The sequence below is a fragment of the Phascolarctos cinereus genome, unplaced genomic scaffold, assembly GCF_003287225.1.
Source record: "Phascolarctos cinereus isolate Bilbo 61053 unplaced genomic scaffold, phaCin_HiC Scaffold_2;HRSCAF=192, whole genome shotgun sequence".
Classification (NCBI taxonomy): Eukaryota; Metazoa; Chordata; class Mammalia; order Diprotodontia; family Phascolarctidae; genus Phascolarctos; species Phascolarctos cinereus.
In genome coordinates, this window is record NW_027555625.1 from 253,658,602 (window position 1) to 253,671,714 (window position 13,113).

Consider the following 13,113-nt stretch of genomic DNA (forward strand, 5'->3'; position numbering starts at 1 on the left):
ACAATTATACAAATTTCAAAATGGAAAGTAAATTGAGTCTAGCAAGCAACTATCGCAAGAGTAGTTTACATTCTCTCCCTCTCCTCTCTCATGACATAAAACAGTCCCTCTACTAAGTTCATATTCATACTTACGGACTAAAAATGAACAATACCCCATTAGAGGTAACACTTCACTAAGGAATAGCAGGATGCATCCCAACCAGAAGAGCAGGTTCCTTTTCCGTTCCACCTTCCCAAAGGAGAAAAGAGAAGTTCTACTCAGCTACTCTGGAGACTGCTATGCCTTTTTCACAAGGTAAAAGGCATCTGAGCAACACACCTCTCTGCTCTGCAAATAATTTTCTATAGCAACAAAGTCCATTGTCTTTCTAGGCATTGGGAAAAAAGAACTCATCCATACATTAAAATAAAGCAGTTTTGTTTCCTTACCTTATACCTGGCTCAACATTCACAAAAAAAAATAATAAATGATATGACTAATAGGATAGATGTGTTCATGGAAGAAGCAGAACACAGTCAAAACTGAGGTTGGGGGCAGCTAGGTCACACAGTGGATAGAGCACCAGTCCAATTCAGGAGGACCTGAGTTCAAATCTGGACTCAGATAAATAACACTTACTAGCTGTGTGACCCTGGGCAAGTCACTTAACCCCACTGCCTAGCCAAAAGAAAAAAGAAAAAAAGAAACTGAGGTTAGGACACAAATTATCAGGGAGAAAGAAAGGGACGAGAGGTAGGCAAAGATAAGAAAAAGTGATTAATGATTATATTACTTAGTGAATCTCATTTTTTTTTATTCCTGGGAAAAGGCTCATAAGACAGCATACTACCAAAAAGTTTTATTTCTAAGTGCATATAAACAGCAGCCACTTGTGAGTCCCATCACAGTTTATCTTCAATCACAGCTAATTCAGTGAAAACATACCATTCTATGACTCTCAGAATCAACCAAAATTCATTAATTTTGCCTTTATTCTTCTAAATGAATATTATTTTGTCTAGCTCTATACAATATCATCTTGGTAGTTAGAGTGAATAGCATTAGAGCTATAAATTAATTTCAGTGGTACTGCTACTTTATTATAGCAGCATGTTCCATTCATAAACACTAAGTAACATTCCAATTATTTAAGTTATTTTTTTCTCCCCTCAGACCCTTACTAGCTGTCTGACTCCACCGGGCAAGTCATCATTAACTGATTTAACCTCTCTCAGTCTCAGTTTCCTCATCTGTGAATGGAAATAATGATAACAACTACATCATGAGGCTGTTGGGAGATCAAATAAGATAACATATGCAAAGCACTTTCCAAACTTTAAAGTGCTATATAAATGCTAGCTATAAACATAGACAAGTCATTAAGAATTTATTAAGCATCTACTATGTCAGGCCACCAGGCTGAGGATACAAAGAAAGGCAAAAGAGATACACATTTCTTTAAGGACTATTTTGTAAATATGCCATACAGGTACACAGCGTGGTTTGTGAGTGATCTCTAAACAGTTTATGCATTTTGTAGTTATTTTGTAGTCCCTTTTTATACAGAAATGCTATTGATGCTTGTGGGTTTATTTTGTAACTGCTACTTTACTGAAGCTATTGTCTCAATTAGCTCCTCTGCTGATTCTCCAGGATTCTATAACTTAGCCATCAACTCATGAGAAAATAAGGGATAGTTTTCTCCCTTGTCTATTTTTATGCCTTTGATTTATCTTATCTTATTGCTATTCCTAGCATTTCTAAAACTATGTCAAATAATATTAGAGAAGGCAACCTTACTTTACCACTGAATTGACTGGGAAAGCTTCTAATGTTTCTTCACTGAATATAACAGTAGCTTTTGGTTTTAGATACTTTTTATCATACTTTTTAAAATTCTACTAACCCTATATGTTGTAAGGTTTTGAGCATAAATTAACATGATAATTTGAGAGACTTTTTCCTCTTTTAATGATATGATCCTGAATCCAAAGAAAAATAGGTTACTGTTTCAGTGAGAAATTTTGGGATGATTAAAAGCACTATCCAATTTTCCAAATGTAATCCAGCCTGTTCTTTGTCAATTAATTCTAGGCCTAATTTATTATTCATCTATAACGTCTATTGTCTACACACACACACACACACACACACACACACACACACACACACCCTCCAGAAATATAAAGACAAAAAATGAAGTAGTCTCTTGCCCTCAAGGAGCTTACATTCTACAAAAGGTAACATGTACACTTATGAATGTATTCAAAATAAATACATGGTAATGGGGAAAGCAGAAGTTACAGGAAAGCAGAATTCACTAGCACCAGGGAAGATCAGTAAAGCTCATATAAGAGATGTTTGAGTTGAGCTTTGAAGGAAATTAGGGATTCTAAGAGACATAAGTAAGAAAGGAAAGCATTCCAAGCAGATGAAAGAAGTCAGAGAAACTAGGAAAGTCAGAGAAATATAGTGTCTTCTGTAAGAAATAGTAAGACGGCGAGTTTGGCTTACCCACAGAGCACATGAAATAGAGTAATATGTAAGGCTGGAAAGGTAAAACACAAGTAGGGGAAGCGCTACTCTGAACCTACAGTAATTGTGACCCACAAAAGGAGACCGGTTGATAAAGTAAAAGCAGTAACAACTTTGCAAGAGGCAACCATGATAGTCAAGGACTATCTGTATCTATGCTAGACATAATCAGACACATCTACAACTTCAAAAGGTTCAAAGAAATAATAGACATGGGTGCTCTTAACTCCACTCAAGGCTTACCTCTAGTGCATTCTCCTTCAACAGACCTTTCCTGAGTCCCTCAGTTGTTAGTACACCTCCCCAAATCATCATGTGGGGATTATTTTTGATAGATTGGGAATATTTAGTATATTTCTTGTATTTACTTATCTGTGAACAAATTTCATGCTCCTGCTTAGTACAAGCTTGGCACAACATAAGCACTTAACAAATGCTTATTAACTACTGATTATCTGACAATGACTGCTTACTGTTTGAAAGTATCCCTAGTAGCAAGAAAAGTCCTTGAAAGCAGGAACTTGTTTCACTACTATCTTTGTCTTTGCACAGTACTTGTCACATAGTAGGCACTTAATGCTTGTTAAGTGATTTGTCTGAACAAGGCTGGAGATTTTAAGTGACTTCTCCAGAGTGACAAAGTCTGCTATGTGTTGAGCCTAGGTTTTCTGATTTCCTAGTCCAGTACTAACTAGTTCTACTAACCCACAATCAATGATAAAGAAATAACATAATGCCTAAACAGCTATTTTTATCACAAACTATGCTTTTCCTAAGCAAGAGTTTTTCAAAAAGATGAACCCATAAAAACAATGTACTTTAAATAAAGCAAGTTCTACTCTAATACCTCATCATGGTATAAAGGTGACCCTATTGAAGGCTATCCTTAAGTATATGTAAGCTCTGAAAGATTAGAGAATCCTAAAAAGATTTTAAGCATGGTCTTAGCAACAAACTTTGTCTGCTTTTCAACAGCCTAATACAAAGAGAACTCTCACCAGTAGGCCTGTCACTTGGTAATGTATTATTTGGCCATAGCAAACCAAAAAAACAAAGAAAAATACAAAATGACCCACAGCCCTATTGCCCTCACTTCCACTTCTGAGGCTACAGTAACAGAGTTAAGAAGAAGGAAGCAAAATGTACTAAGAATCACAGGTTTTTTAACCAATTATAAATACTAACTTAATTGTTGGTACTCTAAATGCATGATCTTTGTCCAGCACCCAATGAGTTATATTATTGGAGGACCTCAATCATATTAATATTAACAATCTCACTATAAATGAAACCATAACAAAATGAAGTTGACGCTAATAGAAGAATGACTCACTGGTTTCCCAGGAAAAGCAAATATAGGAATTTTCAGAGTAGGTTTTATTGTGCATCCAAAGGCAATAAGAAACAATTTCCTGGGCCATCTGATCACTTACTTCCTATTGTGGAACCCTTGAAAATAAGTTTCAAAAAGATAACCATTAAGATAATTTCAGTTTATGTGCCAACATTTGTAGCAGAGGATGAGGAAGTAGAAAAATTCAACAAAGAACTCAGTAAGACCCCACAAATTAAATCAATCAATACTTTAATACTCAATAACTTCAATTAAAAGGTTACCAGCTAAGTTCAGGTCCTCATTACCTCTCACCTAGATTCTTGCAATAGTTTCCTGATCCTCTGTCTGCCAAAGTAATTCTCTTTAAGCACAAACCACGTGACTCCACTACTCAGTCAACTCCTATTGCTTCCAGGATCAAATATAAATGTCTATGTTTATATCCCTATATATGCTTTTAAATCCCTGTGCAACGTGGCCCTAACCTATTTTTCCATCCTCAATGAGTATTACTCTTCCTCCCACACTCTTCAATCCAGCCAAACCAGCCTTCTCTCTGCCTCATACAAAACACTCCATCTCCTGTCTCACCTGTCTTTGAAATGGTTATCCTACATGCCTAGACTGTATTACCTCCTTACTCCCACCTCATAAAGTCTCTCTGTTCCTTTAAGATAATGGTAAAACAATATCCTTCTGCATGAAGCCTTTCTTGATGTCCCCAACTGATAGTATTCTCCCTCTCAAACCCCTTTGGATTTAACTACTTTCTATATATCTGTATTTATTAACTTTCTGTTTATGTTGTATATATTTACATATGTAATTGGATTGTTTCTTTTTACTTGTATCTCTAGCACATAGCCTAGTAAACAGCAGGTGCTTAATAAATACTTGATGATTGATTGAGGGAGAAAAAGTTTACAGAAAGCTCACTGAGAGACTCGACTAAACCTGTTCATCTTCAAAACATTCAAAACTGAAACTGGAGGATAATAGCTAAAACATGGGGGAAAAAATGTTTAAATTTCTATTAACTGTTTTCTCCACCAGTGACAAGGGCATCCTTGATATGAGTTTGAGAAGAAAACATAGTTTTCAGAAACAGACCACACCTATACCTTCATATAACTTACTCAAAGGTATAGTGACTGAAGATCTCAATGAGCTTACTTGCTGACTTTATTTTTTAAAATTTTGATTAGGTAGATTTTAAAGGATTTTTATAAGAAGTCTCCCATCTATTAAAATCATATAATGAGAGATAACTTTAATAATCCTTGATTAATAGAAAACAATGCTTGCCTAGATATCTGCCACTCTCATGGATGTCTAACACACAGCTGAAAAGAAAGTCAAATCTTTTAACGCCTTCTGTTTACAAATGATATTGTGCTGATTTCATTAGGTTCTAAAACCCTGCGGAGCCTCCAAAATGAGTTAAATAGCCATCACATTTCAGTATAACCATCTATACAAGAAAAGACAAATGGATGAAAAATGTCTCTTCTTTAGTGCAGCTAGCCCTGAGAGAGAGAGAGAGAGAGAGAGAGAGAGAGAGAGAGAGAGAGAGAGAGGTGGGTGGGTGGGGTGGGTGTGTAGAAAAGACACTATGGATGAATAATGAATTAGATCTAGAATTAAACTGACGAAGAACAGGCTGAATTACATTTGGAAAATTGGATAGTGCTTTTAATCACCCCAAAATTCTTCACTAAAACAGTAACTCATCATTTTAACATCAATATTCTACTGGTGATGCCACATAGCTCCACTTACAGAATACCAGTTTCCAAAGATTTAACCAGAGGTCATCAGAAGGTCAAAGGAGAGGTGCTTAGTGGGCATGAATAGGCTGCAGAATAATACCAAGAAAGAATGACATGGGTGAAGTGGTGTAAAGGATATCGTTAGATATCCTTTTCATGACTGAGAAAGAGTTTGGTTAGCCAAGCTATGAGAACAAAAGATAATTGATGGACTGTCCATGTGCTTTAGTGATATCTCCATACAATGTGAAAAGGTCTAAAATAGGGGTTCTTAACCTCCTTTGTGTGTCGTAAACCCTTTCGGCAGCCTGGTGAAATTAACATACCCCTACTCAGAATAAAATATAAAGGATTGCAAAAGAAACTAATTATACTGGAATAGTTATGAATTTTTTTTAAATCAAGTTTATACCCTCTAGGTTAATAACTCCTGGCCTAGAAAAAAGCCCCCAGTATGCTGAATTCAGGCCCCTGCAGAGGATTTATGGGAAGACATGAACAAGATTCACACAAAATACAAAGGCCTGGATAAGATAGGATATGATTGCTGTAGAAAGTGCCTACATTCACGAAATCAGAGATCCACCAAAGTTCTAAATACAAAACTGTTTTATGATACAAAAAGACAAATAATCCATGAAGGAAGTAAATATAAAGATTCTGAAACAGATGGTTATCAAAACCAGTGTCAAGATGATACAATATAAGCTCTTCAGGGCAGGGATCATTTCAAGCAATCAATATACATTCATCAAGCAATGGCTACGTGCCAGGCATTGTGCTAGGTACAAGGCGTACAAAGACCAAAAACAATTCCCTACCTATGAACCTACTTCTATCAAAAGAAACAATGTATTTGAGTAAATATATATAAGGTAAATACAATATAACTTGCGGGGAGATGGGGACTAACAGCTTAGAGGGAGAAATCAGGAAAGGCTTTCTACTTTAAGAAGGTGATACTTAAGCTGAACTTTAAAAGGCACAAGGCATTCTGAGAGGCAGAGATGAGGAAGTAGAACATTCATTTTTGTCTTTGTTTCCTTAGCACCTAGTGCACCTAGCTTATCTAGCCTTACACATAGTAGGCACTTTCTAAATAGTCATTCAACTGAATTATTAGGCAAGTGGAAGAACACATTAAAGAGGAAAAAGAGGAACTTTTAGATACAAACTTTTAGGCTCTTCTGTAGCAAATGGATCCAAACCTTATCCTTTGTAATACAGAACAATAATGATCCACAGGCATCAGCACCTATGAGAAAACCTGCACCTGAAGCTAAGAAAAAAATAAGTAAATTGTGGTGGCAGCTAAGTGGCGCAGCAGATAGAGCTCCAGCCTTGGGAGTCAGGAAGACCTGAGTTCAAATCCAGCCTCAGACACTTGACACGTATTAGCTGTGTGACCCTGGGCAAGTCACTTAACCCCGATTACCTCACCAAAAAAAAAAAAGTAAATCATGATAATTAATAGCCCCTTGTTGACCAGCAAAGAGGGACCCATATGTAGAAATGAGATGGTCAATGAACAGAGTATTAACATCCTATGGCCTCTGAGACAAAATGAATTCCACTAAGACTGGTAGACATCATCCACATCTGCTGATTTATGTGGAAACAAATGAAACAACCAAAATAGCCTGTTAGGGCAGCTAGGTGATACAGTGAACAGAGTTCCAACCCTGGAGTCAGGAAGACCTAAGCTCAAATCTGGCCTCAGACACGTGATACTTACTAGCTGTGTGACCCTGGGCAAGTCACTTAACCCCAACTGCCTCACCAAAAAAGAAAGAAAAGGTTTGCCTACAATCCTGGAGGCCTTTAAAATGCTAATCTTTGTGGGAAACATGGGTGATTTAAAAAAATGTCAAAATAGTCTTTTATAGTATTTGCAGTGATCATGAAGTCCTGGACAGTAAAACTAAAGGTCTTCTGGGGACAGCTGCTGTTTTCAAGTCTTCTTCCAATTAAAAGTTGTAACTCTTGAAGAAAAAGGAGGATCAGAAGATCATAGACTTAGCTAGAAGGCTGGAAAGATGGTTAAGACCATGAAAACTGATTATGTGCCAATATGATTAGGAGGCTATAAACTGAAAAAAACAAAGAGAAAAGAAGCCACCACCATAGGTACAGCAAGGCATGAAAGAAAGTAGTAAAGGGGCAGTTAGGTGGCACAGTGGATAGAGCACCGGCCTTGGAGTCAGGAGGACCTGAGTTCAGATCTGGCCTCAGACGCATAACAATCACTAACTGTGTGACTCTGGGCAAGTCATTTAGCCCCAATTGCCCTCACAAAAAAAAAATAGTAGAGATGATGTTCAGAAACTTAAAGGACAAAATTACTGACAAGAACAGGATCAATACATCCTTACAAACCAATGTATAATAATCAAAACAAATTTAATATTTTAACAAATGGAGGTGATAAGATTTCACAAATATCACAGATTTGGTGGGAGAGAACTTATAGAAAGAATATCATAATACGAATATTTTATACAAAAGAAACAGATCTGGTAAAAAGGAGCAAAAGAATAGTACTGAACGTCAAAGAGACAGACAGACAGACACACACACACACACACACACACACACACACACACACACACACACACACGGAAATCCACAATCTGAGATGGGAAGCATGGTAAGAAGTGCATGAAGATAAAAGCAGTGGAAAAAACAAGTGTTATTATTGGAGTATATCATAGGCTGTCTTGCACAGATGGAAGATATGGATAATACTTCCCAAATATAGATTACAAAACTAGCATAAAAGTAAAGTTACATGGTTATGGAGATCCTCAATTATCCTGACATCTGCTGGAAGTCTCATTCTGGAGTATGGAGATATCTGATAAATTCCTAAGATACCTTGCCAACAATTTCCTTTCTCAGAATATAGAGGCCATAAGTAGGGGAAGTGATACTCTGAATCTACAGCAATTATGACCAACAGGGAAGGACTGGTTGGTGAAATAGAAGTAATAAAAATCTAGCAACAGGTGACCATGAAAGTCAAGAAAGGAAATGCTAGACATAGTCAGACATGTCTAAGACCTCAAGAAGTTTAAAGAAGCTCTCAAAAGAGCTCAGAACTAAAAATGACAAGAAAATATGGAAGAGCATATATATAACCAAAGTGTGCCAGAAATCTGTGAGAATGGTGTTGGGAAGGCTAGTTTTATCAAACACTTTCTTCACAACTGTCTGAAGGAGACAGAATGAACTAAAGGTTTGTGAAAAATACTCAGTCACTCAGAAAAGTAACCTCAAAGTCATCCCTCACTCTTCCTTCTCCCTCACCTCCTCTCCATATCCAATACACTGTCACGTCTTCAGGTCTTCCTGAAGTCAAGGCCCAGTTTTTTGTCTGTTAAGGTAATCACACTGTCGACAGAGAGAGAGAGAGAGAGAGAGAGAGAGAGAGAGAGAGAGAGAGAGAGAGAGAGAGAGAGAGAGAGAGAGTGTGTGTGTGTGTGTGTTTATTTGGTGAACAATTTAATTCTCCAGTATATTCTTAATCACATATAATAATGGCTAGTTAAATGCTTAACACAGTAAGGTTAGTACATTGCTTTGCACCTAGTAGACATTTAAGCAGAATAATATAAAGCAATAAGGTGTATCTAAAACAAAATTGAAGATGACAGAAAGCTGCAAGGGCGAGCTAATACGTTGGAAGGCAGGATCCAAAAAGACTTCATCAGACTGGAACAATAAGACAAATCTAACAAATGAAATCTAACAAGGATAAATGTAAAGTCCTGAAACAAAATTTTCAAAAACCAACTTCAGAGAGCACAAAATAGACTTAGCTTAATATCAGTTCATGTGAAAATTACCATTGCTGTATTAATTCACTGCTTATGAATCTTCAGAAGTCCAACCCTTGATACCTACTGGCTATCTGACCACGTATGAGCCTCACTGTCCACCAGGTAATTCTATCAAACTATAAATTTCAGAAAAATTGTTGACCTTCATTAGTACAGGTAGTTTCCACTAGAGTGTTCCCCAGATGAAATCAGAAGTCCAGACCAAAGAGAATGAACCAACATGGTAGGATTTGGTAACCTATGGCACTAGATAATTCTTTGGTGGTATGGCTGCAGAGGGGAGGTGGGAAATGTCTATGAATTCATAATTATAAGATGTTATAAAATATATTAAGTACAGTCCCCATAATGCTACCCCTTAATATAGTACGAGAATTATGCCAATTTTACAGATGATGACACTGAGGCACAGAAAAATTAATTGACAAAACACAATAAGATTCAGGAAATCAGGATTCAAATTGTGGTCTTCTGACTCCAAATCTAGGGCTCTTTCTATTACATGATGCCTCTAGAAGCCTGTACTGGGAAGTATTCTCTAAGTGCCCCTTTGTCCCATGGAAAAGATTAATATAATTTAAGTAAGACTATGTGAGCACTTGCAGAGGGACTTACATAGTTAATTCCATACACCGGACTATCAACACCTAACTTCTAACACCTAACAATCTGACCTTTAAGTTCAAGTTTCAAAAAAGATCCCAGGATAGGTAGGCCACTTGGGAGGCTGCATAAAATCCCTAACTTTTCCCCTAAAAGGAATACTCACAATTTTTAAAAGCACAGCACATATTTAACATAAATATTCTATGCCCTAGCAATGAGGCCTTAATAAAAACCTTAATTTTGCTAGCTCTATACATAAGAGAAAAAAATCACTTCTATACCTGTAAGAACGGGGAAAAGAGGAAGACAAGTCTGTCTTCCGACTAGATTGTAATCAGTTTAATTTTACCTCCAGGTAAAAGTTGAGGAGTGGTGCAATCTTGCTTTCCTTAGCCCTCAAAAAGTAAAAGTATTGTCTCCATGAAGTGTTATTAGACTTACACCCACCTATTCATTAAAAGTGATGTTAAATGTCCCATTACACAAATGAAAGGTCAACACAAGGAAATACAACTCAAGGAAACTTGAGCTAAGTCTCCATTCTCTCACCTAAGTTTCCCTTCAGTTTCAAGCTTGTCTTGAGTGTATTCGGGAATGAGCCTAACTGCTCCCCATCAACTGACCCCATCTCCCTCTCTACTGCCTGCCTCCCTACTCTTTTGTCTTGAAGATTCTCAGTCCCTTCTATGCTAGGCCTAACCCTGAAGCTGCCTCCCACATCCCGAAGCCCAGGAACTCTTTGAAACACACAGATGTCCGCCTCTGTTCTAGGATTTACTTTTAACTTTCCTCTCTGGCAGTATTATCAGGACTTGTATGTACCAGGCCTAGATGGAATGAGATGGGAAGGAATGGGGTGAGAAGAGAAGAGAGGGGATGGGATGGGATGGAATGGAATGGGATGGGATGGGATGGGATGGCATGGGGTAGGATGGGGTGGAGGAGGGAGGAGGTGGAGTGGGGGACGGGGGTGGGAAGGGGAGGGGAAGGGTGGGGAGGAGAAAGAATGGTATGGGTGGGGGTGGAGGTGGAAGTGGAGAAGAGACCCTTGGCCTAAGGGAGAAAGTATGGGGGAGGGGGAAGCCAAGCCAGGGCATCTTCCCTATCCTGCCTCGAAGGCAACAAGGGCCGGCCGGGCGACGAGCGGGGGAGGGGTGCCCGTCCGCGCGCCCAGACCGGCCCGGCCCGGCCCGGCCCTCAACTCTTCGGGCGAGCTACCGGATAAGGGGCGACGCGGGAGCAGCGGCCGTCCTCGTAGTCGTTCCTCGTTCCGCCCCCCCCCAGCCCCAGCCCTGCGGGCACGCGCGAACACACACACGCACGCACACTCGCACGCACACACACACAAAGCGGCCCGGCGCGGGCCGATCCGGCCAGGCCCGGGGGAGGAGCAGCAGGGCCGTTGGCGGCGGTCCCCGGGCCAGGCCTAAGCCAGAAGAGGCCGCGCCGCGCCCCGCCCCCGCCTCGCTTAGCCGCCAACGGCCCCGCGGCCCCAGCCCGCCCGTGGTCCCTCCGCCCGTCCTTTCCTCCCTCCCTCCCTCCCTCACTCACCCACCTCAGAATCCGCGGCGGCCATGGCCCGGGTGCCCCGACTGTGGCCCCGCCCCCGTCCCGCCTCGCGCACACAAGCCCCGCCCCCACGGCGCCCCTCCTCGGGTCCATAAGCCCCGCCTCACGCTGCCACACGCACACCGAGACACCGCCCCTCTCCGCCACCGTTCGTCCCCGCTGACTGAGGAAATGAAGTGAGGCATCTTAGGACCGCGAGTCGACGTGCGCATGCGCAGTTGACACGGCTGTTATGGCGGCGCCCAAACCCGCTTTTCCGCACAGCTGGAGCGCCACGTGACTTCGCCGCACGCCAGAACCAAGTGCGTCACTGGCGCTAGAGGGAACGTGGGAGGCTCGGATGGAGTTAAGGTTACGAACGCTCTCTCAGCTCCAGGCAGTGAGGGCTCCAGCTTGCGAGTGAAAAGTTAATAAACGCTTGTTTACTGACTTCTCCATGAAACTATTTTAACGGTGGGGAACGAGAGGTTAAGTATGGAGCGCGGCGTGACGCATCCTGGGCCTAGATCCTCAGCTTTCCTCGGCCCCCAAGCCGTGCAAGTAACCCCCGGGAGAGTCTGTATCCGAAGCTCCAGGAAGGGGAGGTCCACGAGGCCCCAGACTCCCAGACGCCTCTCCAGACGCACTCTCGCTAGCTAGCCAGGGAACGGTCATCCCCGTTGTACTGATGCGAAAACTGAGGCCCTAAGTGGTTCCTGCCAAAAACCAGGGAATAAGGGCGGAATCACGACTCTCCCCCCCAGATTTCTGAGCGCCACCGCTTCCCCCACAAACACCACCTTGTGCTTCCTTCATGAAGTCCCGCAAAGTCTTGGAGGAGTCGCCGGGTTGCCCTCTGCCGCCTCCCCTCGCCCCAGCGGGTAATCGGGCCACACCGCAGCTCCCTGCCGCCCCCTGCAGATGAAGGGCAGAATGGTGTAGTTTTTGTCTGCGTCCCCAGCGCCCCTCACTGGACTTGGGCCGTAGCCCGCGCTACGCGTTTCGGTGAATGAATGAATGAAATTCTCGCCTCGCAAACTCCACCTTTTTGCCGCCGCCTGTTGGTGACCCCTTTGGTAGCCCCGGGGATTCCGAACCTACCCCCCTTAGTGTCCTCTGCTGCCCTCCCCCGGTGACAGCCGAGCTGCCCCCGCCGTCCGCGACTCCTCCAGTCTAAGCCCGGGAGCCCTCTCCTGGCCAAAGGACTAGCGCCTGTAAACAACCTCACTTCGTTTGGGCTCGGGCGCATACCTGGTGTGCCACCTGGGCACTGGGGTCCGGGAGGGTGGGGGGAGAGGAGCCGAGCTCAGCTCACACTCATAGTGAGCCATATAGAGCAAAGGACAGGCTGGGTGAGGTGGGGGCTGGAGATCCCCAAGCAAAGGGAGCATCATCTTATATAGATAGGGGTGGAAGATCAGGGAACGGGTCGTGGAAGAGGTGGCATTTGTGTGGGTCCGTGAAGCACAGATAAGCTTGCATGGCATGTTTGTTATAT

The 13,113-nt window shown here is 41.7% G+C and overlaps 1 protein-coding gene across 4 annotated transcripts in view; it reads right to left on the reverse strand.

Annotated features, from left to right (window-relative positions):
* EHMT1 (euchromatic histone lysine methyltransferase 1) overlaps window positions 1-12,565 on the reverse strand; it is a 297,878-nt gene extending 285,313 nt beyond the window's left edge. Inside the window, exon 1 of one of the 4 annotated variants that reach the window (XM_078149928.1) lies at window positions 12,416-12,565. Coding sequence is in view for 1 of the 4 variants with exons in the window: in XM_020981693.2 (XP_020837352.1) it covers window positions 11,623-11,643 (21 nt within the window). In the remaining 3 variants the exon portion in view is untranslated. Of the gene's footprint in view, window positions 1-10,616; window positions 10,958-11,622; window positions 11,713-12,415 lie in introns of those variants that run through there. The other 3 variants (XM_020981693.2, XM_020981698.1, XM_020981700.2) reach the window with 3 other exon arrangements.
* Between the last annotated feature and the right edge of the window lie 548 nt (window positions 12,566-13,113).